General features: G+C 47.4%; 2 protein-coding genes, 1 long non-coding RNA gene and 1 pseudogene across 8 annotated transcripts in view; 1 reads left to right on the forward strand and 3 right to left on the reverse strand.

Annotated features, from left to right (window-relative positions):
• The window catches only part of LOC112239404 (vitamin K-dependent protein S-like), a 34,805-nt gene extending 19,393 nt beyond the window's left edge, over positions 1-15,412 (reverse strand). Inside the window, exons 1-6 of the mRNA XM_042314494.1 lie at positions 14,965-15,412; positions 11,716-11,873; positions 9,665-9,689; positions 6,580-6,666; positions 4,587-4,709; positions 1,255-1,386 (exon numbers count right to left, since the gene is read on the reverse strand). Coding sequence (XP_042170428.1) covers positions 1,255-1,386; positions 4,587-4,709; positions 6,580-6,666; positions 9,665-9,689; positions 11,716-11,873; positions 14,965-15,049 — 610 coding nt within the window. The 5' untranslated portion in view covers positions 15,050-15,412. The remainder of the gene's footprint in view (positions 1-1,254; positions 1,387-4,586; positions 4,710-6,579; positions 6,667-9,664; positions 9,690-11,715; positions 11,874-14,964) is intronic.
• Positions 15,413-19,585: 4,173 nt separating this feature from the next.
• On the reverse strand, positions 19,586-22,879 carry LOC121844433 (LWamide neuropeptides-like). 6 transcript variants are annotated; one of them, XM_042314493.1, is made up of 5 exons: positions 22,699-22,879; positions 22,390-22,479; positions 22,086-22,176; positions 21,636-21,989; positions 19,586-21,579 (listed from the first exon to the last, which is right to left on the reverse strand). In XM_042314493.1, exons 1-5 carry the CDS (start codon positions 22,850-22,852, stop codon positions 21,477-21,479), a joined length of 792 nt encoding a protein of 263 aa, XP_042170427.1. In that variant the 5' UTR covers positions 22,853-22,879; the 3' UTR covers positions 19,586-21,476. The 6 variants fall into 6 exon arrangements, with proteins under 6 accessions (XP_042170427.1, XP_042170423.1, XP_042170426.1 ...); XM_042314489.1 differs by having other exon boundaries at positions 22,086-22,148; positions 22,349-22,479; XM_042314492.1 differs by having other exon boundaries at positions 22,349-22,479.
• Positions 21,945-22,374, forward strand: LOC121844435. The gene is made up of 3 exons (XR_006081990.1): positions 21,945-22,002; positions 22,071-22,168; positions 22,242-22,374. It is a non-coding gene; the product is annotated as an uncharacterized LOC121844435 (long non-coding RNA).
• A 150-nt stretch (positions 22,880-23,029) lies between the features above and the next one.
• The window catches only part of LOC121844434, a 43,526-nt pseudogene continuing 42,660 nt past the window's right edge, over positions 23,030-23,895 (reverse strand).

Genomic DNA, 23,895 nt, shown 5'->3' on the forward strand with positions numbered 1-23,895 from the left:
AACTAGAGTATAACTAGTGTCTGGGTCTGTAAAGCTAGAGAATCTATAAGTGTCTGGGTTTGCAAATCTAGAGAATAATCTAGTGTCTGTCACCTCTAGAGTCTAATCTATATCTAAACTAGAGTATGGGCCTGCAACAGTGGTCTAGATATAACAGATTCTGTTACCTGTACAGTGGATCTAGTGTCTAAACTAGAGTTTGGGCCTGCAAATCTAGAGTCTAAACTAGAGTCTAAACTAGATTCTAAACTAGTCTAGGACTCAAATCTAGTCTAACTAGAGTTTGGGCCTGCAAACTGTCTAAACTAGACCTGTCTGGGACAGTGGATCTAGAGTCTAAACAGTAAGTTTGGACCTGCAAATCTAGATTCTAAACTAAAGTCTAAACAAGTCTACCTGTAAATCTAGATCTAAACTAGATCCTAAACTAGAGTCTAAGCTAGAGTCTGCCTGCAAATCTAGTGTCTAAACCAGAGTCTAAACTGGAGTCCAGTTTGCCTGTACAGTGGATCTATATAACAGTAACTGTTACCTGTACAGTGGATCTATATAACAGTAACTGTCACCTGTACAGTGGATCTATATAACAGTAACTGTCACCTGTACAGTGGATCTATATAACAGTAACTGTTACCTGTACAGTGGATCTATATAACTGTTACCTGTACAGTGGATCTATATAACTGTTACCTGTACAGTGGATCTATATAACTGTCACCTGTACAGTGGATCTATATAACTGTTACCTGTACAGTGGATCTATATAACTGTTACCTGTACAGTGGATCTATATAACTGTTACCTGTACAGTGGATCTATATAACTGTTACCTGTACAGTGGATCTATATAACTGTCACCTGTACAGTGGATCTATAGAACAGTAACTGTTACCTGTACAGTGGATCTATATAACAGTAACTGTCACCTGTACAGTGGATCTATATAACAGTAACTGTCACCTGTACAGTGGATCTATATAACAGTAACTGTTACCTGTACAGTGGATCTATATAACTGTTACCTGTACAGTGGATCTATATAACAGTAACTGGTACCTGTACAGTGGATCTATATAACAGTAACTGTTACCTGTACAGTGGATCTATATAACTGTTACCTGTACAGTGGATCTATAGAACAGTAACTGTCACCTGTACAGTGGATCTATATAACAGTAACTGTCACCTGTACAGTGGATCTATATAACAGTAATTGTTACCTGTACAGTGGACCTATATAACAGTAACTGTTACCTGTACAGTGGATCTTCTCGCTGGTTCTGAACCGGTACCCATCGTCACACATACAGCGGAAGCTCCCGGGGGAGTTGTAACACTTCTGGTTGCAGCCGGCTTGGTGATCTGGGTCTGAACACTCGTCGATGTCTGATCAATAAAACAACCAATAACATCGTTATTCAAGAAGTCCTGTTCCTGCCTAATAAGTCAGCAAAACCAACGTTTCTGACCAAGCTTTTAGAGACGGATTCAAACCAGCAACCCAGTATTAAGCCAGGACCCAGTATTAAACCAGGACCCAGTATTAAGCCAGGACCCAGTATTAAGCCAGGACCCAGTATTAAGCCAGAACCCAGTATTAAGCCAGAACCCAGTATTAAGCCAGGACCCAGTATTAAGCCAGGACCCAGTATTAAGCCAGGACCCAGTATTAAGCCAGGACCCAGTATTAAACCAGGACCCAGTTTTAAGCCAGGACCCAGTATTTAGTAGGACCCAGTATTAAGCCAGGACCCAGTATTAAGCCAGGACCCAGTATTAAGCCAGAACCCAGTATTTAGCCAGGACCCAGCATTAAGCCAGGACCCAGTATTAAGCCAGAACCCAGTATTAAGCCAGGACCCAGTATTAAGCCAGGACCCAGTATTAAGCCAGGACCCAGTATTAAGCCAGGACCCAGTATTAAGCCAGGACCCAGTATTAAGCCAGGACCCAGTATTAAGCCAGGACCCAGTATTAAGCCAGGACCCAGTATTAAGCCAGGACCCAGTATTAAGCCAGAACCCAGTATTAAGCCATGACCCAGTATTAAGCCAGGACCCAGTATTAAGCCAGGACCCAGTATTAAGCCAGGACCCAGTATTAAGCCAGAACCCAGTATTAAGCCATGACCCAGTATTAAGCCAGGACCCAGTATTAAGCCAGGACCCAGTATTAAGCCAGGACCCAGTATTAAGGCAGGACCCAGTATTAAACCAGGACCCCGTATTAAGCCAGGACCCAGTATTAAGTAGGACCCAGTATTAAGCCAGGACCCAGTATTAAGCCAGGACCCAGTATTAAGCCAGGACCCAGTATTAAGTAGGACCCAGTATTAAACCAGGACCCAGTATTAAGCCAGGACCCAGTATTAAGCCAGGACCCAGTATTAGGCCAGGACCCAGTATTAAACCAGGACCCAGTATTAAGCCAGGACCCAGTATTAAACCAGGACCCAGTATTAAACCAGGACCCAGTATTAAGTAGGACCCAGTATTAAGCCAGGACCCAGTATTAAGTCAGGACCCAGTATTAAGTAGGACCCAGTATTAAGCCAGGACCCAGTATTAAGCCAGGACCCAGTATTAAACCAGGACCCAGTATTAAGTAGGACCCAGTATTAAGCCAGGACCCAGTATTAAGTCAGGACCCAGTATTAAGCCAGGACCCAGTATTAAGTAGGACCCAGTATTAAGCCAGAACCCAGTATTAAGCCAGGACCCAGTATTAAGTAGGGACCAGTATTAAGCCAGGACCCAGTATTAAGCCGGGACCCAGTATTAAGCCAGGACCCAGTCTTAAGTAGGACCCAGTATTAAGCCAGGACCCAGTATTAAGCCAGGACCCAGTATTAAGTAGGACCCAGTATTAAGTAGGACCCAGTATTAAACCAGGACCCAGTATTAAGTAGGACCCAGTATTAAGCCAGGACCCAGTATTAAGTAGGACCCAGTATTAAGCCAGGACCCAGTATTAAGTAGGACGCAGTATTAAACCAGGACCCAGTATTAAGCCAGGACCCAGTATTAAGTAGGACCCAGTATTAAACCAGGACCCAGTATTAAGCCAGGACCCAGTATTAAGCCAGGACCCAGTATTAAGTAGAACCCAGTATTAAGCCAGGACCCAGTATTAAGCCAGGCCCCAGTATTAAGCCAGGACCCAGTATTAAACCAGGACCCAGTATTAAGTAGGACCCAGTATTAAGCCAGGACCCAGTATTAAGTAGGACCCAGTATTAAGTAGGACCCAGTATTAAGCCAGGACCCCGTATTAAGTAGGACCCAGTATTAAGTAGGACCCAGTATTAAGTAAGACCCAGTATTAAGTAGGACCCAGTATTAAGCCAGGACCCAGTATTATTAAGCCAGGACCCAGTATTAAGTAGGACCCAGTATTAAGTAGGACCCAGTATGAAGTAGGACCCAGTATTAAGTAGGACCCAGTATTAAGCCAGGACCCAATATGAAAGATCTGTAGTACGGGGAAACCCTGTCTGTCTGGTACCTACCATCCTCACAGCGCGGGCCCTTCCAGCCTGGTCGACACTGACAGGTGAAGGAGGCCTGTCTAACCCCAACCCTGTCTGTCTGGTACCTACCATCTTCACAGCGCGGGCCCTTCCAGCCTGGTCGACACTGACAGGTGAAGGAGGCCTGTCTAACCCCAACCCTGTCTGTCTGGTACCTACCATCCTCACAGCGCGGGCCCTTCCAGCCTGGTCGACACTGACAGGTGAAGGAGGCCTGTCTAACCCCAACCCTGTCTGTCTGGTACCTACCATCCTCACAGCGCGGGCCCTTCCAGCCTGGTCGACACTGACAGGTGAAGGAGGCCTGTCTAACCCCAACCCTGTCTGTCTGGTACCTACCATCCTCACAGCGCGGGCCCTTCCAGCCTGGTCGACACTGACAGGTGAAGGAGGCCTGTCTAACCCCAACACTGTCTGTCTGGTACCTACCATCCTCACAGCGCGGGCCCTTCCAGCCTGGTCGACACTGACAGGTGAAGGAGGCCTGTCTAACCCCAACCCTGTCTGTCTGGTACCTACCATCCTCACAGCGCGGGCCCTTCCAGCCTGGTCGACACTGACAGGTGAAGGAGGCCTGTCTAACCCCAACCCTGTCTGTCTGGTACCTACCATCCTCACAGCGCAGGCCCTTCCAGCCTGGTCGACACTGACAGGTGAAGGAGGCCTGTCTAACCCCAACCCTGTCTGTCTGGTACCTACCATCCTCACAGCGCGGGCCCTTCCAGCCTGGTCGACACTGACAGGTGAAGGAGGCCTGTCTAACCCCAACCCTGTCTGTCTGGTACCTACCATCCTCACAGCGCGGGCCCTTCCAGCCTGGTCGACACTGACAGGTGAAGGAGGCCTGTCTAACCCCAACCCTGTCTGTCTGGTACCTACCATCCTCACAGCGGGCCCTTCCAGCCTGGTCGACACTGACAGGTGAAGGAGGCCTGTCTAACCCCAACCCTGTCTGTCTGGTACCTACCATCCTCACAGCGCGGGCCCTTCCAGCCTGGTCGACACTGACAGGTGAAGGAGGCCTGTCTAACCCCAACCCTGTCTGTCTGGTACCTACCATCCTCACAGCGCGGGCCCTTCCAGCCTGGTCGACACTGACAGGTGAAGGAGGCCTGGCCATCGATGCAGCCTTCAGAACCCTCCTTGTAACACGGAAACGGAAGGCACTGGTCACTGATCTCTGCAGAACAACACAGAGGTATCATACAGGGATCCAGACAGGACTATATAGAACACACACAGAGGTATCATACAGGGATCCAGACAGGACTATATAGAACATATACAGGTATCCAGACAGGACAGGACTATACAGAACTCATACAGGTATCCAGACAAGACTATACAGAAATCCAGATAGGACTATACAGAACATATACAGGCATCCAGACAAGACTATACAGAACTCATACAGGTATCCAGACAGGACAGGACTATACAGAACTCATACAGGTATCCAGACAGGACAGGACTATACAGAACTCATACAGGGATCCAGACAAGACTATACAGAAATCCAGATAGGACTATACAGAACATATACAGGCATCCAGACAAGACTATACAGAACTCATACAGGTATCCAGACAGGACAGGACTATACAGAACTCATACAGGTATCCAGACAGGACAGGACTATACAGAACTCATACAGGTATCCAGACAGGACAGGACTATACAGAACTCATACAGGTATCCAGACAGGACAGGACTATACAGAACATATACAGGTATCCAGACAGGACAGGACTATACAGAACTCATACAGGTATCCAGACAGGACAGGACTATACAGAACACATACAGGTATCCAGACAGGACAGGACTATACAGAACACATACAGGTATCCAGACAGGACAGGACTATACAGAACTCATACAGGTATCCAGACAGGACAGGACTATACAGAACATATACAGGTATCCAGACAAGACAGGACTATACAGAACTCATACAGGTATCCAGACAGGACAGGACTATACAGAACACATACAGGTATCCAGACAGGACAGGACTATACAGAACACATACAGGTATCCAGACAGGACAGGACTATACAGAACTCATACAGGTATCCAGACAGGACAGGACTATACAGAACATATACAGGTATCCAGACAGGACAGGACTATACAGAACTCATACAGGTATCCAGACAGGACAGGACTATACAGAACACATACAGATATCCAGACAGGACTATACAGAAGTCATACAGGTATCCAGACAGGACAGGACTATACAGAACACATACAGGTATCCAGACAGGACTATACAGAACACATACAGGTATCCAGACAGGACAGGACTATACAGAACTCATACAGGTATCCAGACAGGACTATACAGAACACATTTAGGTATCCAGACAGGACTATACAGAACACATTTAGGTATCCAGACAGGACTATACAGAACACATACAGGTATCCAGACAGGACAGGACTATACAGAACTCATACAGGTATCCAGACAGGACAGGACTATACAAACATACGACCCATGGGCCAGCATCCTACCCCTAACAGGGGGTCAAACATACAACCCATGGGCCAGCATCCTACCACTAAACCAGGGGGTCAAACATTCGACCCATGGGCCAGCATCCTACCACTAAACCAGGGGGTCAAACATACGACCCATGGGCCAGCATCCTACCACTAACCCAGGGGGTCAAATATACGACCCGTGGGCCATTATCCTACTCCTAAACCAGGGGGTCAAACATACGACCCATGGGCCCGCATCCTACCACTAAACCAGGGGGTCAAACATACGACCCATGGGCCCACATCCTACCCCTAAACCAGGGGGTCAAACATACGACCCATGGGCCAGCATCTTACCACTAAACCAGGGGGTGAAACATACGACCCATGGGCCCGCATCCTACCACTAAACCAGGGGGGTCAAATATACGACCCATGGGCCAGCATCCTGGCAGACTACATGAGGCCGGTGGGGAATTATTTTAGTTGACAACCCTTCTCTAAACCAACCTGTAGCCCTGACCTCTGAACCCCAACAACCGTCTCTAACCTTTACCAACCTTTGACACAGGTTCTGAGGTTTGAAGGGACGTTGGAGTCTCCAGAGTTCTGGTTGTTGATGCCCACACGATGTGAACCCAGACAAACTGAAATACAACACAGTGGGGTTATATTGGCTGACATCAGACAACAACACAGTGGGGTTATATTAGCTGACATCAGACAACAACACAGTGGGGTTATATTAGCTGACATCAGACAGACAGACAACAACACAGTGGGGTTATATTAGCTGACATCAGACAACAACACAGTGGGGTTATATTAGCTGACATCAGACAGACAGACAACAACACAGTGGGGTTATATTAGCTGACATCAGACAACAACACAGTGGGGTTATATTAGCTGACATCAGTCAGACAGACAACAACACAGTGGGGTTATATTAGCTGACATCAGACAACAACACAGTGGGGTTATATTAGCTGACATCAGACAACAACACAGTGGGGTTATATTAGCTGACATCAGTCATATCATCAGACAGACAACACAGTGGGGTTATATTAGCTGACATCAGTCAGACAGACAACAACACAGTGGGGTTATATTAGCTGACATCAGACAACAACACAGTGGGGTTATATTAGCTGACATCAGACAACAACACAGTGGGGTTATATTAGCTGACATCAGACAGACAACACAGTGGGGTTATATTAGCTGACATCAGACAGACAGACAACAACACAGTGGGGTTATATTAGCTGACATCAGACAACAACACAGTGGGGTTATATTAGCTGACATCAGACAGACAGACAACAACACAGTGGGGTTATATTAGCTGACATCAGACAGACAGACAACAACACAGTGGGGTTATATTAGCTGACATCAGTCAGACAGACAACAACACAGTGGGGTTATATTAGCTGACATCAGACAGACAGACAACAACACAGTGGGGTTATATTAGCTGACATCAGTCAGACAGACAACAACACAGTGGGGTTATATTAGCTGACATCAGTCAGACAACAACACAGTGGGGTTATATTAGCTGACATCAGTCAGACAACAACACAGTGGGGTTATATTAGCTGACATCAGACAGACAGACAACAACACAGTGGGGTTATATTAGCTGACATCAGTCATATCATCAGACAACAACACAGTGGGGTTATATTAGCTGACATCAGTCAGACAGACAACAACACAGTGGGGTTATATTAGCTGACATCAGTCAGACAGACAGACAACACAGTGGGGTTATATTAGCTGACACATCAGACAGACAACACAGTGGGGTTATATTAGCTGACATCAGTCACACAGTGGGGTTATATTAGCTGACGTCAGTCATATAAGACAGACAACAACATAGTGGGGTTATATTAGCTGACATCAGTCAGACAGACAACAACACAGTGGGGTTATATTAGCTGACATCAGTCATATCATCAGACAACAACACAGTGGGGTTATATTAGCTGACATCAGTCAGACAACAACACAGTGGGGTTATATTAGCTGACATCAGACAGACAGACAACAACACAGTGGGGTTATATTAGCTGACATCAGTCAGACAACAACACAGTGGGGTTATATTAGCTGACATCAGTCATATCATCAGACAACAACACAGTGGGGTTATATTAGCTGACATCAGTCATATCATCAGACAGACAACAACACAGTGGGGTTATATTAGCTGACATCAGTCAGACAGACAACAACACAGTGGGGTTATATTAGCTGACATCAGACAACAACACAGTGGGGTTATATTAGCTGACATCAGACAGACAACAACACAGTGGGGTTATATTAGCTGACATCAGTCATGTCATCAGACAACAACACAGTGGGGTTATATTAGCTGGCATCAGTCATATCATCAGACAACAACACAGTGGGGTTATATTAGCTGACATCAGTCATATCATCAGACAGACAGACAACAACACAGTGGGGTTATATTAGCTGACATCAGTCATATCATCAGACAGACAACAACACAGTGGGGTTATATTAGCTGGCATCAGACAGACAACAACACAGTGGGGTTATATTAGCTGACATCAGTCATATCATCAGACAACAACACAGTGGGGTTATATTAGCTGACATCAGTCATATCATCAGACAACAACACAGTGGGGTTATATTAGCTGACATCAGTCATATCATCAGACAACAACACAGTGGGGTTATATTAGCTGACATTAGTCATATCATCAGACAACAACACAGTGGGGTTATATTAGCTGACATCAGTCAGACAGACAACAACACAGTGGGGTTATATTAGCTGACATCAGTCATATCATCAGACAACAACACAGTGGGGTTATATTAGCTGACATCAGACAACAACACAGTGGGGTTATATTAGCTGACATCAGACAGACAACACAGTGGGGTTATATTAGCTGACATCAGTCAGACAGACAACAACACAGTGGGGTTATATTAGCTGACATCAGTCATATCATCAGACAACAACACAGTGGGGTTATATTAGACATCAGACATCAGTCAGACAGACAACAACACAGTGGGGTTATATTAGCTGACATCAGACAGACAGACAACAACACAGTGGGGTTATATTAGCTGACATCAGTCAGACAACAACACAGTGGGGTTATATTAGCTGACATCAGACAGACAGACAACAACACAGTGGGGTTATATTAGCTGACATCAGACAACAACACAGTGGGGTTATATTAGCTGACATCAGACAGACAGACAACAACACAGTGGGGTTATATTAGCTGACATCAGTCAGACAACAACATAGTGGGGTTATATAGCTGACATCAGTCATATCATCAGACAACAACACAGTGGGGTATTAGCTGACATCAGACAGACAACAACACAGTGGGGTTATATTAGCTGACATCAGACAGACAACAACACAGTGGGGTTATATTAGCTGACATCAGTCATATCATCAGACAGACAACAACACAGTGGGGTTATATTAGCTGACATCAGTCATATCATCAGACAGACAACAACACAGTGGGGTTATATTAGCTGACATCAGTCACATGATAACTCATTGAGGAACGGATGGCTGAGGGTCAGCTAGATTCTATATGCAGAAGGGTTGAAACTCACAGACATATTGAGGATAGAAGTGTTCCTGTAAAAAGAGAGGAGACATTATTAGCAGACGCCTCGTGTCTGTCTGGGTTCTTCAACCAGTCAACAGCTTGAGGTCAACGTCCCGCTCCATCCCACTCAGCTACGTCAACGTCCCGCTCCATCCCACTCAGCTACGTCAACACTAGTCAACGTCCGCTCCCACCATCCCACTCAGCTACGTCAACACTAGTCAACGCCCCGCTCCATCCCACTCAGCTACGTCAACGCCCCGCTCCATCCCACTCAGCTACGTCAACGTCCCCTCCTCCATCCCACTCAGCGCCCCGCTCAACAATAGCTACGTCAACGCCCCGCTCCATCCCACTCAGCTACGTCAACGCCCCGCTCCATCCCACTCAGCTACGTCAACACTAGTCAACGTCCCGCTCCATCCCACTCAGCTACGTCAACGCCCCGCTCCATCCCACTCAGCTACGTCAACGTCCCGCTCCATCCCACTCAGCTACGTCAACACTAGTCAACGCCCCGCTCCATCCCACTCAGCTACGTCAACACTAGTCAACGTCCCGCTCCATCCCACTCAGCTACGTCAACGCCCCGCTCCATCCCACTCAGCTACGTCAACGCCCCGCTCCATCCCACTCAGCTACGTCAACACTAGTCTAACGTCCCGCTCCATCCCACTCAGCTACGTCAACGCCCCGCTCCATCCCACTCAGCTCAACGCCCCGCTCCATCCCACTCAGCTACGTCAACGCCCCGCTCCATCCCACTCAGCTACGTCAACGCCCCGCTCCATCCCACTCAGCTACGTCACACTAGTCAACGCCCCGCTCCATCCCACTCAGCTACGTCAACACTAGTCAACGCCCCGCTCCATCCATCACACTCAGCTCCATCCCACAGCTCAACGCCCCGCTCCATCCCACTCAGCTACGTCAACACTAGTCAACGTCAACACTAGTCAACAAACACCCCAGCTCCATCCCACTCAGCTACGTCAACGCCCCGCTCCATCCCACTCAGCTACGTCAACGCCCCGCCCATCCCACAGACACGTCAACGCCCCGCTCCATCCCACTCAGCTAAACAAACGTCAACACAGTCAACGTCCTGCTCCATCCCACTCAGCTGACGTCAACACTAGTCAACTCCCCGCTCCATCCCACATGACCATCTAGTGACTACCCTCTCCCCAACGACCATCTAGTGACTACCCCGCTCCATCCCACAGGTCAGCTGACATGACAACACTAGTCAACGTCCCGCCCCATCCCTGACATGACCATCTAGTGAGCTCTCCCCAGGTCCCTCCTGACATGACCATCTAGTCAATGTCCCCCAGGTCCCTCCTGACATGACCATCTAGTGACTACCCTCTCCCCAGGTCCCTCCTGACATGACCATCTAGTGACTACCCTCTCCCTCTCCCCAGGTCCCTCCTGACATGACCATCTAGTCCCTCTGACATGACCATCTAGTGACTACCCTCTCCCTCCCCAGGTCCCTCCTGACATGACCATCTAGTGACACCCTCTCCCTCTCCCCAGGTCCCTCCTGACATGACCATCTAGTGACTACCCTCTCCCCAGGTCCCTCCTGACATGACCATCTAGTGACTACCCTCTCCCCAGGTCCCTCCTGACATGACCATCTAGTGACTACCCTCTCCCTCTCCCCAGGTCCCTCCTGACATGACCATCTAGTGACTACCCTCTCCCTCTCCCCAGGTCCCTCCTGACATGACCATCTAGTGACTACCCTCTCCCTCTCCCCAGGTCCCTCCTGACATGACCATCTAGTGACTACCCTCTCCCTCTCCCCAGGTCCCTCCTGACATGACCATCTAGTCTACCCTCTCCCCAGGTCCCTCCTGACATGTCTAGTGACCCTCTCCCTCTCCCCAGGTCCCTCCTGACATGACCATCTAGTGACTACCCTCTCCCTCTCCCCAGGTCCCTCCTGACATGACCATCTTGTGACTATCCTCTCTCTCCCCCCAGGTCCCTCCTGACATGACCATCTTGTAAGTAGTGTGCCAAGGGCCCTCAGGAGCCACTCACCGTCTCTGGGTAGTTCTCAAAGATCTCCCTCGCCTCCTCCTTGTTGCACAGCTCCTCGATACATTCTCTCTCCAGGTTACCTTTCTTACTCTCCTCAAACATGGAGTTGGCCCTGCGGTGCCGAGACAGAAACTGGGAGGCCCTGTTCTGAGTTAGGACTGGAGACACACACGTGTAACTGGGTTGGTTATGTTTCACTTGCAACTCCAGAAATATGTATTCAATGTTCAATGCGTTTCTATTGGTTGTGTTGGACGGACGCTGAGAGACAAGGATGCAAGTCAGGGAGTTAACAGTTAATAAACAAGGGGAGTTAACAGTTAATAAACAAGAGGAGTTAACAGTTAATAAACAAGGGGAGTCAACAGTTAATAAACAAGGGGAGTTAACAGTTAATAAACAAGGGGAGTTAACAGTTAATAAACAAGGGGAGTCAACAGTTAATAAACAAGGGGAGTCAACAGTTAATAAACAAGGGGAGTCAACAGTTAATAAACAAGGGGAGTTAACAGTTAATAAACAAGAGGAGTTAACAGTTAATAAACAAGGGGAGTCAACAGTTAATAAACAAGGGGAGTTAACAGTTAATAAACAAGGGGAGTCAACAGTTAATAAACAACGGACAAGAAACAAACAAGGACCGCGTCTGGACAAGGGATAAAAACACAACGACGATAATGCTGACACGAGGAACAAACTGAGGAACAGACAGATATAGAAGGGGCAATCAACAAAATGAAGGAGTCCAGGTGAGTCCAATGAGAGCTGATGCATGTAATGATGGTGGCAGGTGTCTGTAATGATGGGCAGCCTGGCGCCCTCGAGCACCAGAGACGGGGAGTGGGAGCAGGCGTGTCAGGTTGGATGAATTTACATATCAATTAGGTGTCATGATATCTGCGACACTTGCAGATAGGGGGAGATTACAAAACGTAAATTCCTCCCAGTCTGATATTACCACTTCAAGTTTTTTTTTATTTTTTTTTATTTCACCTTTATTTAACCAGGTAGGCCAGTTGAGAACAAGTTCTCATTTGCAACTGCGACCTGGCCAAGATAAAGCATAGCAGTGTGAGCAGACAACACAGAGTTACACATGGAATAAACAATTAACAAGTCAATAACACAGTAGAAAACAAAGGGGGGAGTCTATATACAATGTGTGCAAAAGGCATGAGGAGGTAGGCGAATAATTACAATTTTGCAGATTAACACTGGAGTGATAAATGATCAGATGGTCATGTACAGGTAGAGATATTGGTGTGCAAAAGAGCAAGTAAATAAATAAAAACAGTATGGGGATGAGGTAGGTGAAAATGGGTGGGCTATTTACCAATAGACTATGTACAGCAGCAGCGATCGGTTAGCTGCTCAGATAGCTGATGTTTGAAGTTGGTGAGGGAGATAAAAGTCTCCAACTTCAGCGATTTTTGCAATTCGTTCCAGTCACAGGCAGCAGAGTACTGGAACGAAAGGCGGCCAAATGAGGTGTTGGCTTTAGGGATGATCAGTGAGATACACCTGCTGGAGCGCGTGCTACGGATGGGTGTTGCCATCGTGACCAGTGAACTGAGATAAGGCGGAGCTTTACCTAGCATGGACTTGTAGATGACCTGGAGCCAGTGGGTCTGGCGACGAATATGTAATGAGGGCCAGCCGACTAGAGCATACAGGTCGCAGTGGTGGGTGGTATAAGGTGCTTTAGTGACAAAACGGATGGCACTGTGAAGTGTAACAGTATAGCTTCCATCCCTCTCCTCGCCCCTACCTGGGCTCGTACCAGGAACACATCGACAACAGCCACCCTCGAAGCATCGTCACCCATCGCTCCAGAGCAAAGGGAAACAACTACTTCAGGGTCTCAGAGCGAGTGACGTCACCGATTGAAACGCTATTAGCGCGCCACCGCTAACTAAGCTAGCCATTTCACATGGGTTACACCAGCATTAGGTCCCGTTCTGAAACACTGTATTCTATTTTTTAGATGTGCAAAGTGTAGGAGTTCACTAGGTACATGTCCAGATGTATACAGTACATGTATAGTACCTGTTAGATATTGAGGGGGCTTCCTGGGATGTCCTTATTATTTAATGTTATTACTGTCAAACTGAGTTAGCTAGCATGCTCTAATTACAATGGTCACCTTAGCTCCCTGCTTAATACTGATATTGACATGCAAGCGGAGGAATCACGAATGTTCGGCCGTCAACATACTGGTTGATTCCTGCACATCTAACTGTGTTTCCTTCTGTCTACGGTCAGAATAAACACCAAATCAACTGTGTGATCGATGGCAGGGACCGTCCTTTCTTTAAAAACAAAACAAAAACACAACGCAACTCACACAAAGTTACGAAGTACCGATGACGTCCGTTACACTCACACAAACACGTGTTTAATTACGTCGTTATTACAATGTGATGACTGGGGGGGAGTATGGGGTTTGGGGGGAGTGACTGGGTATCGTTATTACAATGTGATGACTGGGGGGGGGTTTATGGGGTTTGGGGGAGTGACTGGGTATCGTTATTACAATGTGATGACTGGGGGGAGTATGGGGTTTGGGGGAGTGACTGGGGGGGTATCGTTATTACAATGGGGTTTGATGACTGGGGGAGTATGGGGTCTGTGTGAATGGTGTATGTGACCACATAGGAATCTATATTGATATTATAAACATGATTTGATGGATGAATCATTTGGATCAAACTGTAGATTAAACGGATTAGTAAACAGTCCCATTTCAACAGGTCTTTGTTCTTGTTTTAGCAGGGTATTACCCCCCCCTCCCCAACACGTGGTCTTATTTAAATGATTTAAAGCAATTTTGATTTAAAAAAAAAACTAAACATAAATAATCTAGGAGGTGTCACTCATCTTCCAGGACTGCAGGAACAGTGTAAAAACATCCGATCACCTGTTGCCTTTTTGTCGACATACGCAGCTCAAAACACGTTTCAGACTTTATAACATGTTGTGGAAAGTAGCGTTGGCTTCGGCGCATTAAAGTTGTCTTTTAGTAACAAGTTACCATTAATTCGTTGGCTTCGGCGCATTAAAGTTGTCTTTTAGTAACAAGTTACCATTAATTATTTGGCTTTGACGGATATAAATTGTATTTTAGTATGTAAATTACCGTTAATTCTTTGGGAAAAGAAAAACACCAAACATACACCCCCTGATCTTGTGTAAAAGCGTAAAGTCCATTTTTCCGTTATCCAACATAAAGTAAAATAAAGTTCCACTTACATCGATGAGCATCGCAAAGCGCCACCAGAAAGATGAAACAAGCCACCGATTCTCCTAATAAACTATGTTTATTTCTCCACATCATAAAACCGATCCTCGGAACAGCTCAGGTCCGCGACAAAAACTTTAATCTTCCCGAAAATGTTTTCGCCTGTTCAGTGGAGAGGGAGCTGGGACTGGACCGGGAGCGGAGAGAGGAGAGGAGGGAGACGTGTGTGTCGTGAACAACATTAACATGAGCAACAAAACTGGAATCGGCGTTAAGCCTTCAAAATACAATACAAATATATATATTCACAAAAGCAGTGCACTGGGTCTGTATAGATCCGTTTGAGTCCATGTTCTCTTGATAAGTGCATAAATTGGACCGTTTTCCTGTCCTATTAAACATTCAAAATGAAACCAGTACTTGTCAGGAAAAATGTATGGAGTTTAAAAAACAACAACATTATTTTCTTTAGGAATGTAATTCAGTAAAAGTAAATGTAGTCAAAAATGTAAATAGTAAAGTCAAGTACAGATACCCAGAAAAACACACAGAACACAACTGTTTGGCTTTAAGAGCTACAATAGTAATATGGGTGTGTAACGGATGTGAAACGGCTAGCTAGTTAGCGGTGGTGCGCGCTAAATAGCGTTTCGTGGGTGACTGTTGTTGATGTGTGCAGAGGGTCCCTGGTTCGCGCCTGGGTATGGGCGAGGGGACGGTCTAAAGTTATACTGTCACATATGAATAGTCTCCCCAGTTGTGTTCTGTGAGTGTCAGTGATTAGGCTCATACCCCATTTAATGGACCCACGATCCATAGATAAGGCTGTACATTGCAATATACCGACTGAGCACACACTGGTTGTTCTATAACAACATTCCAACCGCGTTTAGCATTATCTAGTACAAGTGTGGAATGATTCCAAAAATAGCATCCGTTTCCATCTGTTTCAGTGGGGGACTTTTATTTTGAAGGTGAACCGACCATTCCACTGTTGTTGACCCCGCAAATGTTGTTCACGACACACTGGTGTTACGGGGTGGAGGTGACAGAGGGAGCGATGTTACTCTCTGCTCTACAAACATACACTGTGCTGCCTGCCCTGTTTTGCTGCTGGGACTTTGAGTTGAGGACAGTATTTGAACCCCTGACTAGTGGCCCTGGAATATTGTAGATAAACAGAGACAATTTTTACATTCCTGACCAGAGGCCCTGGTCGACTGCAGAGGAACAGAGGAACAGAGACAGTATTTAAACCCCTGACTAGAGACCCTGGTAGACTGTAGAGGAATAGAGACTGTATTTAAACCCCTGACTAGAGACCCTGGAATATTGTAGATAAACAGAGACAGTTTTTACATTCCTGACCAGAGGCCCTGGTAGACTGTAGAGGAATAGAGACTGTATTTAAACCCCTGACTAGAGACCCTGGTAGACTGTAGAGGAATAGAGACTGTATTTAAACCCCTGACTAGAGACCCTGGTAGACTGTAGAGGAATAGAGACAGTATTTAAACCCCTGACTAGAGACCCTGGTAGACTGTAGAGGAATAGAGACTGTATTTAAACCCCTGACTAGAGACCCTGGTAGACTGTAGAGGAATAGAGACTGTATTTAAACCCCTGACTAGAGACCCTGGTAGACTGTAGAGGAATAGAGACTGTATTTAAACCCCTGACTAGAGACCCTGGTAGACTGCAGAGGAACAGAGGAACAGAGACAGTATTTAAACCCCTGACTAGAGACCCTGGTAGACTGTAGAGGAATAGAGACTGTATTTAAACCCCTGACTAGAGACCCTGGTAGACTGCAGAGGAACAGAGACCGTATTTAAACCCCTGACTAGAGACCCTGGTCGACTGCAGAGGAACAGAGGAACAGAGACCGTATTTAAACCCCTGACTAGAGGCCCTGGTAGACTACAGAGGAATAGAGACTGTATTTAAACCCGACTAGAGACCCTGGTAGACTGCAGAGGAACAGAGGAATAGAGACTGTATTTAAACCCCTGACTAGAGACCCTGGGAGACTGCAGAGGAACAGAGACAGTATTTAAACCCCTGACTAGAGACCCTGGTAGACTGCAGAGGAACAGAGGTATTTAAACCCCTGACTAGAGACCCTGGGAGACTGTATTTAAACCCCTGACTAGAGACCCTGGTAGACTGAACAGAGGTATTTAAACCCCTGACTAGAGGGGTATTTCAGATGTTTAGAAACCCCTGACTAGAGACCCTGGTAGACTGCAGAGGAACAGGACCAGATATTTAAACCCCTGACTAGAGACCCTGTTTAGATACTGTATGGAAGGTTCCAGATGTTTAGATACTGATGGAGAGGTTCCAGATGTTTAGATAGATGGAGAGGTTCCAGATGTTTAGATACTGAGATGGAGACAGATGGATATAGAGACAGATGTTTATACTTATGGAACCCAGATGTTTAGACTAGAGAGGTTCCCTGACAAGAGGGATGTTTAGACTGTATGAAGAGGTTCCAGATGTTTAGATACTGTATGAAGAGGTTCCAGATGTTTAGATACTGTAAGGTTCCAGATGTTTAGATACTGTATGAGAGGTTCCAGATGTTTAGATACTGTATGGAGAGGTTCCAGATGTTTAGATACTGTATGAAGAGGTTCCAGATGTTTAGATACTGTATGAAGAGGTTCCAGATGTTTAGATACTGTATGGAGAGGTTCCAGATGTTTAGATACTGTATGAAGAGGTTCCAGATGTTTAGATACTGTATGAAGAGGTTCCAGATGTTTAGATACTGTATGAAGAGGTTCCAGATGTTTAGATACTGTATGAAGAGGTTCCAGATGTTTAGATACTGTATGAAGAGGTTCCAGATGTTTAGATACTGTATGAAGAGGTTCCAGATGTTTAGATACTGTATGAAGAGGTTCCAGATGTTTAGATACTGTATGAAGAGGTTCCAGATGTTTAGATACTGTATGAAGAGGTTCCAGATGTTTAGATACTGTATGGAGAGGTTCCAGATGTTTAGATACTGTATGGAGAGGTTCCAGATGTTTAGATACTGAAGAGGTTCCAGATGTTTAGATACTGTATGAAGAGGTTCCAGATGTTTAGATACTGTATGAAGAGGTTCCAGATGTTTAGATACTGTATGGAGAGGTTCCAGATGTTTAGATACTGTATGAAGAGGTTCCAGATGTTTAGATACTGTATGGAGAGGTTCCAGATGTTTAGATACTGTATGGAGAGGTTCCAGATGTTTAGATACTGTATGGAGAGGTTCCAGATGTTTAGATACTGTATGGAGAGGTTCCAGATGTTTAGATACTGTATGGAGAGGTTCCAGATGTTTTCAGAAGATAGGCAGGGACTGCTGTTCTTGCTTCAGGGGGACGCCAATATGCATACATACAAGCACACACTACACACGCACTACACACACACTTTCTCTCTCACGCACTCCATTATAAATTATCACATTGACGGGACACACTGCAAGTTTATGGCCAAATAGTACCATCAATACACACATCTGTGACCTTTCAACTCCTTGGTTTTTTTCCCCCCCGTCTTGGTTTGACCAATCAAAAGGACAGATCCTTCAATGAACACTTGGGCTTTCCGTACTACAAGAAACAGACTAACCTCAGAACACTTTCCAGCAGCATACCACCCTGCATACCACTGCTGGCTTACTTCTGAAGCTAAACCGGGTTGGTCCTGGTCAGCAGCATACCATCCTGCATACCACTGCTGGCTTGCTTCTGAAGCTAAACCGGGTTGGTCCTGGTCAGCAGCATACCACCCTGCATACCACTGCTGGCTTGCTTCTGAAGCTAAACCGGGTTGGTCCTGGTCAGCAGCATACCACCCTGCATACCACTGCTGGCTTGCTTCTGAAGCTAAACCGGGTTGGTCCTGGTCAGCAGCATACCACCCTGCATACCACTGCTGGCTTGCTTCTGAAGCTAAACCGGGTTGGTCCTGGTCAGCAGCATACCACCCTGCATACCACTGCTGGCTTGCTTCTGAAGCTAAACCGGGTTGGTCCTGGTCAGCAGCATACCACCCTACATACCACTGCTGGCTTGCTTCTGAAGCTAAACCGGGTTGGTCCTGGTCAGCAGCATACCACCCTGCATACCACTGCTGGCTTGCTTCTGAAGCTAAGCAGGGTTGGTCCTGGTCAGTTCCTGGATGGGAGACCAAATGCTTCTGGAAGTGGTGTTGGAGGGCCAGTAGGAGGCACTCTTTCCTCTGGTCTAAAAATATAACCCAATGCCACAGGGCAGTGATTGGGGACACTGCCCTGTGGGACTGCCCTGGGACGTTAAATGGGTGTTCTGACTCTCTGAGGTCATTAAAGATCCCATGGCACTTATCATTAGAGTAGAGGTTAGAGTAGTGGTGTTAACCCTGGTGTCCTGGCTAAATTCTCAATCTGGCCCTCCAACCATCACAGTCACCTAATAATCCCCAGTTTACAATTGGCTCATTCATCCCCCTCCTCTCCCCTGTAACTATACCCCAGGTTGTTGCTGTAAATGAGAATGTGTTCTCAGTCCACTCACCTGGTAAAATAACAGATAAATACATTTTAAAAACCTCCTACAAGACATTCTGAATGAAAGCCACTCAGACAACAACCGGTTTGCCTTCATTTAGTTATTTCCAGGACAAAACAAGCTCATTTTAAACCATTCAGTTGTTCTGTACAGAGATACATAATAATGTCTTAATACTCTTGATATATTTATACAAAATACACTGTTGTCCTTTAGAAGGGGCGTTTCAGAAGAGAAAATTCCTGTAAAGGTGATGAGGGTTATATTTTTTAGGGGGGGGGGGACAATTTGAAGATGCTAGTCTGAAGATATAAAACACAAGGAGCATTAAAGTACAGACTATTCTGTAGGACAAGACGCTAGTCTGAAGATATAAAACACACTCAATGTTGAGGACCATCAAACATTTTTTGTTTTAAACCCACAAAGATAGAAAATATACATTTGTAGCAATTGGCATTATGGTTTTTAAATAGGTTGTGGTGTGGAGATATACAAAGATATCTCAGCAACACATATGACTTGGTTCAGAAATACAGATGTAGAAAATATAGTCTGGGTACCAGCCTGTTTATCTAGCTTTCCATTAGGAAACAACGACATGGGAGTGGAATGTTATCTAACCAGACCGGTAGCCAGACTACAGAAGACTGTCTGCCATCATGGAAGACTCTGTACCCAACAACACCCACGGACTACAGAGAGAATGGATGCCCAGCTAGTTCTGTTGGTTTGAACATAGCAACCTGTCACCGGGTTAGTTCTGTTGGTTTGGACATAGCAACCTGTCACCGGGTTAGTTCTGTTGGTTTGGACATAGCAACCAGTCACCGGGTTAGTTCTGTTGGTTTGGACATATCAACCAGTCACCGGGTTAGTTCTGTTGGTTTGGACATAGCAACCTGTCACCGGGTTAGTTCTGTTGGTTTGGACATATCAACCAGTCACAGGGTTAGTTCTGTTGGTTTGGACATAGCAACCAGTCACCGGGTTAGTTCTGTTGGTTTGGACATAGCAACCTGTCACCGGGTTAGTTCTGTTGGTTTGGACATAGCAACCAGTCACCGGGTTAGTTCTGTTGGTTTGGACATATCAACCAGTCACAGGGTTAGTTCTGTTGCTTTGGACATATCAACCAGTCACCGGGTTAGTTCTGTTGCTTTGGACATAGCAACCAGTCACAGGGTTAGTTCTGTTGGTTTGGACATATCAACCTGTCACCGGGTTAGTTCTGTTGGTTTGGACATAGCAACCTGTGACCAGGTTAGTTCTGTTGGTTTGGACATAGCAACCAGTCACCGGGTTAGTTCTGTTGGTTTGGACATAGCAACCAGTCACAGGGTTAGTTCTGTTGCTTTGGACATAGCAACCAGTCACCGGGTTAGTTCTGTTGCTTTGGACATAGCAACCAGTCACCGGGTTAGTTCTGTTGGTTTGGACATAGCAACCAGTCACCGGGTTAGTTCTGTTGGTTTGGACATAGCAACCAGTCACCGGGTTAGTTCTGTTGGTTTGGACATAGCAACCAGTCACCGGGTTAGTTCTGTTGCTTTGGACATAGCAACCAGTCACCGGGTTAGTTCTGTTGGTTTGGACATATCAACCAGTCACGGGTTAGTTCTGTTGGTTTGGACATATCAACCAGTCACCGGGTTAGTTCTGTTGGTTTGGACATAGCAACCAGTCACCGGGTTAGTTCTGTTGCTTTGGACATAGCAACCCGTCACCGGGTTAGTTCTGTTGCTTTGGACATAGCAACCAGTCACCGGGTTAGTTCTGTTGCTTTGGACATAGCAACCAGTCACCGGGTTAGTTCTGTTGCTTTGGACATAGCAACCCGTCACCGGGTTAGTTCTGTTGCTTTGGACATAGCAACCAGTCACCGGGTTAGTTTAGTTGGTTTCCCACAATGCAGAGAGTGAACCATAATGGCCGTACCTTCCATAGGCCCTGGACCTGACCATTAACTAGATTCACAGCAGGAGAAATCTGAGGGAATGCATACACAACTGGGATTTGTAGTTCTGACCCAGGGACAGGGTACAGGCCAGGAGGCAGCAGAGTTCTGACCCAGACCAGGAGGCAGCAGAGTTCTGACCCAGACCAGGAGGCAGCAGAGTTCTGACCCAGACCAGGAGGCAGCAGAGTTCTGACCCAGGGACAGGGTACAGGCCAGGAGGCAGCAGAGTTCTGACCCAGACCAGGAGGCAGCAGAGTTCTGACCCAGGGACCAGGCCAGGAGGCAGCAGAGTTCTGACCCAGACCAGGAGGCAGCAGAGTTCTGACCCAGACCAGGAGGCAGCAGAGTTCTGACCCAGGGACAGGGTACAGGCCAGGAGGCAGCAGAGTTCTGACCCAGACCAGGAGGCAGCAGAGTTCTGACCCAGACCAGGAGGCAGCAGAGTTCTGACCCAGACCAGGAGGCAGCAGAGTTCTGACCCAGGGACAGGGTACAGGCCAGGAGGCAGCAGAGTTCTGACCCAGACCAGGAGGCAGCAGGTTCTGACCCAGACCAGGAGGCAGCAGAGTTCTGACCCAGGGACAGGGTACAGGCCAGGAGGCAGCAGAGTTCTGACCCAGACCAGGAGGCAGCAGAGTTCTGACCCAGGGACAGGGTACAGGCCAGGAGGCAGCAGAGTTCTGACCCAGACCAGGAGGCAGCAGAGTTCTGACCCAGGGGCAGGCAGGGTTCAGACCCAGGAGGCAGCAGAGTTCTGACCCAGACCAGGAGGCAGCAGGTTCTGACCCAGGGACAGGGTACAGGCCAGGAGGCAGTAGAGTTCTGACCCAGGGACAGGAGGCAGCAGAGTTCTGACCCAGGGACAGGAGGCAGCAGGGTTCTGACCCAGGGACAGGGTACAGGCCAGGAGGCAGCAGGGTTCTGACCCAGGGACAGGGTACAGGCCAGGAGGCAGCAGGGTTCTGACCCAGGGACAGGGTACAGGCCAGGAGGCAGCAGGGTTCTGACCCAGGGACCAGGAGGCAGGGTTCTGACCCAGGGACAGGAGGCAGCAGGGTTCTGACCCAGGGACAGGGTACAGGCCAGGAGGCAGCAGAGTTCTGACCCAGGGACAGGGTACAGGCCAGGAGGCAGCAGGGTTCTGACCCAGGGACAGGGCTACAGGCCAGGAGGCAGCAGGGTTCTGACCCAGGGACAGTACAGGCCAGGAGGCAGCAGGGTTCTGACCCAGGGACAGGCTACAGGCCAGGAGGCAGCAGGGTTCTGACCCAGGGACAGGCTACAGGCCAGGAGGCAGCAGGGTTCTGACCCAGGGACAGGGTACAGGCCAGGAGGCAGCAGGGTTCTGACCCAGGGACAGGGTACAGGAGTGCGGGGGGGTAAACACATACATAGTCGGACGTGACCCCAAGTGAACAGTCTTCCAACCTAGAGTTTGGTCTGTGTGACTTGAAATACAAAGGAATGGGTTGTTTTCACACCAGGAATACACCACTTAAACCATTTCGTTATCAAACATTACAAAAACATGAGCAATAAAATAAGATAGTTTCAGGTTTCAGAACGTGCTGAGGCAGTAGCTTTATGTCCGTTGTGGTGCGGGTTAAAGTGCGTGGTCACTGGTACACCAACAGTCCAGAGCATTGTGTTGTAGCACATCATCATAGACTATTCCATTAGACCTCGGCTCTGAGCGTCCGTGTTCTGAAAGATGCACCATGGGAAGCCGTGGACCAGGAGTAACCAGGAAGTGTTGCTAGGTCTCAGGTTATCGGGGGCGGAGCTCTGCGCTTCATGGCAGTGGTTGGTGGGCGGGGCTAGATGGAGTAGGTGGAGCTCTCAGACTGTTGGTGGATGTAACACTGAAAACTCTTGTCTCCGATTGGATGATCCCTGCGGAACACAGAGAAGAGGGGTGTGGTCAGGAGGGTGAAATGTTACAGAACATTATTACAGAGTGACTGTGAGTGTGTATGTGTGTGTGTGTGTGTGTGTGTGTGTGTGTGTGTGTGTGTGTGTGTGTGTGTGTGTGTGTGTGTGTGTGTGTGTGTGTGTGTGTGTGTGTGTGTGTGTGAATGTGTGTGTGTGTGAGAATGTCCACTACATGGACCCTTCTAGACTGTTAGTACTGTCCCAGACCTGTCCTTGGACCAGACCCAGACATGTCCCAGACCTGTCCTGGACCAGACCCCCAGACATGTCCCAGACCTGTCCCGGACCAGACCCTGACCTGTCCCAGACCTGTCCCAGACCTGTCCCGGACCAGACCCAGACTGTCCCAGACATGTCCGGACCAGACCCAGACCTGTCCCAGACATGTCCGGACCAGACCCAGACATGTCCCAGACCAGACCCAGACCTGTCCCAGACCAGAACCAGACCTGTCCCGGACCAGACCTGTCCCAGACCAGAACCAGACCAGTCCCGGACCA

This window comes from Oncorhynchus tshawytscha, unplaced genomic scaffold, assembly GCF_018296145.1.
Source record: "Oncorhynchus tshawytscha isolate Ot180627B unplaced genomic scaffold, Otsh_v2.0 Un_contig_9555_pilon_pilon, whole genome shotgun sequence".
In the NCBI taxonomy this organism is placed as follows: Eukaryota; Metazoa; Chordata; class Actinopteri; order Salmoniformes; family Salmonidae; genus Oncorhynchus; species Oncorhynchus tshawytscha.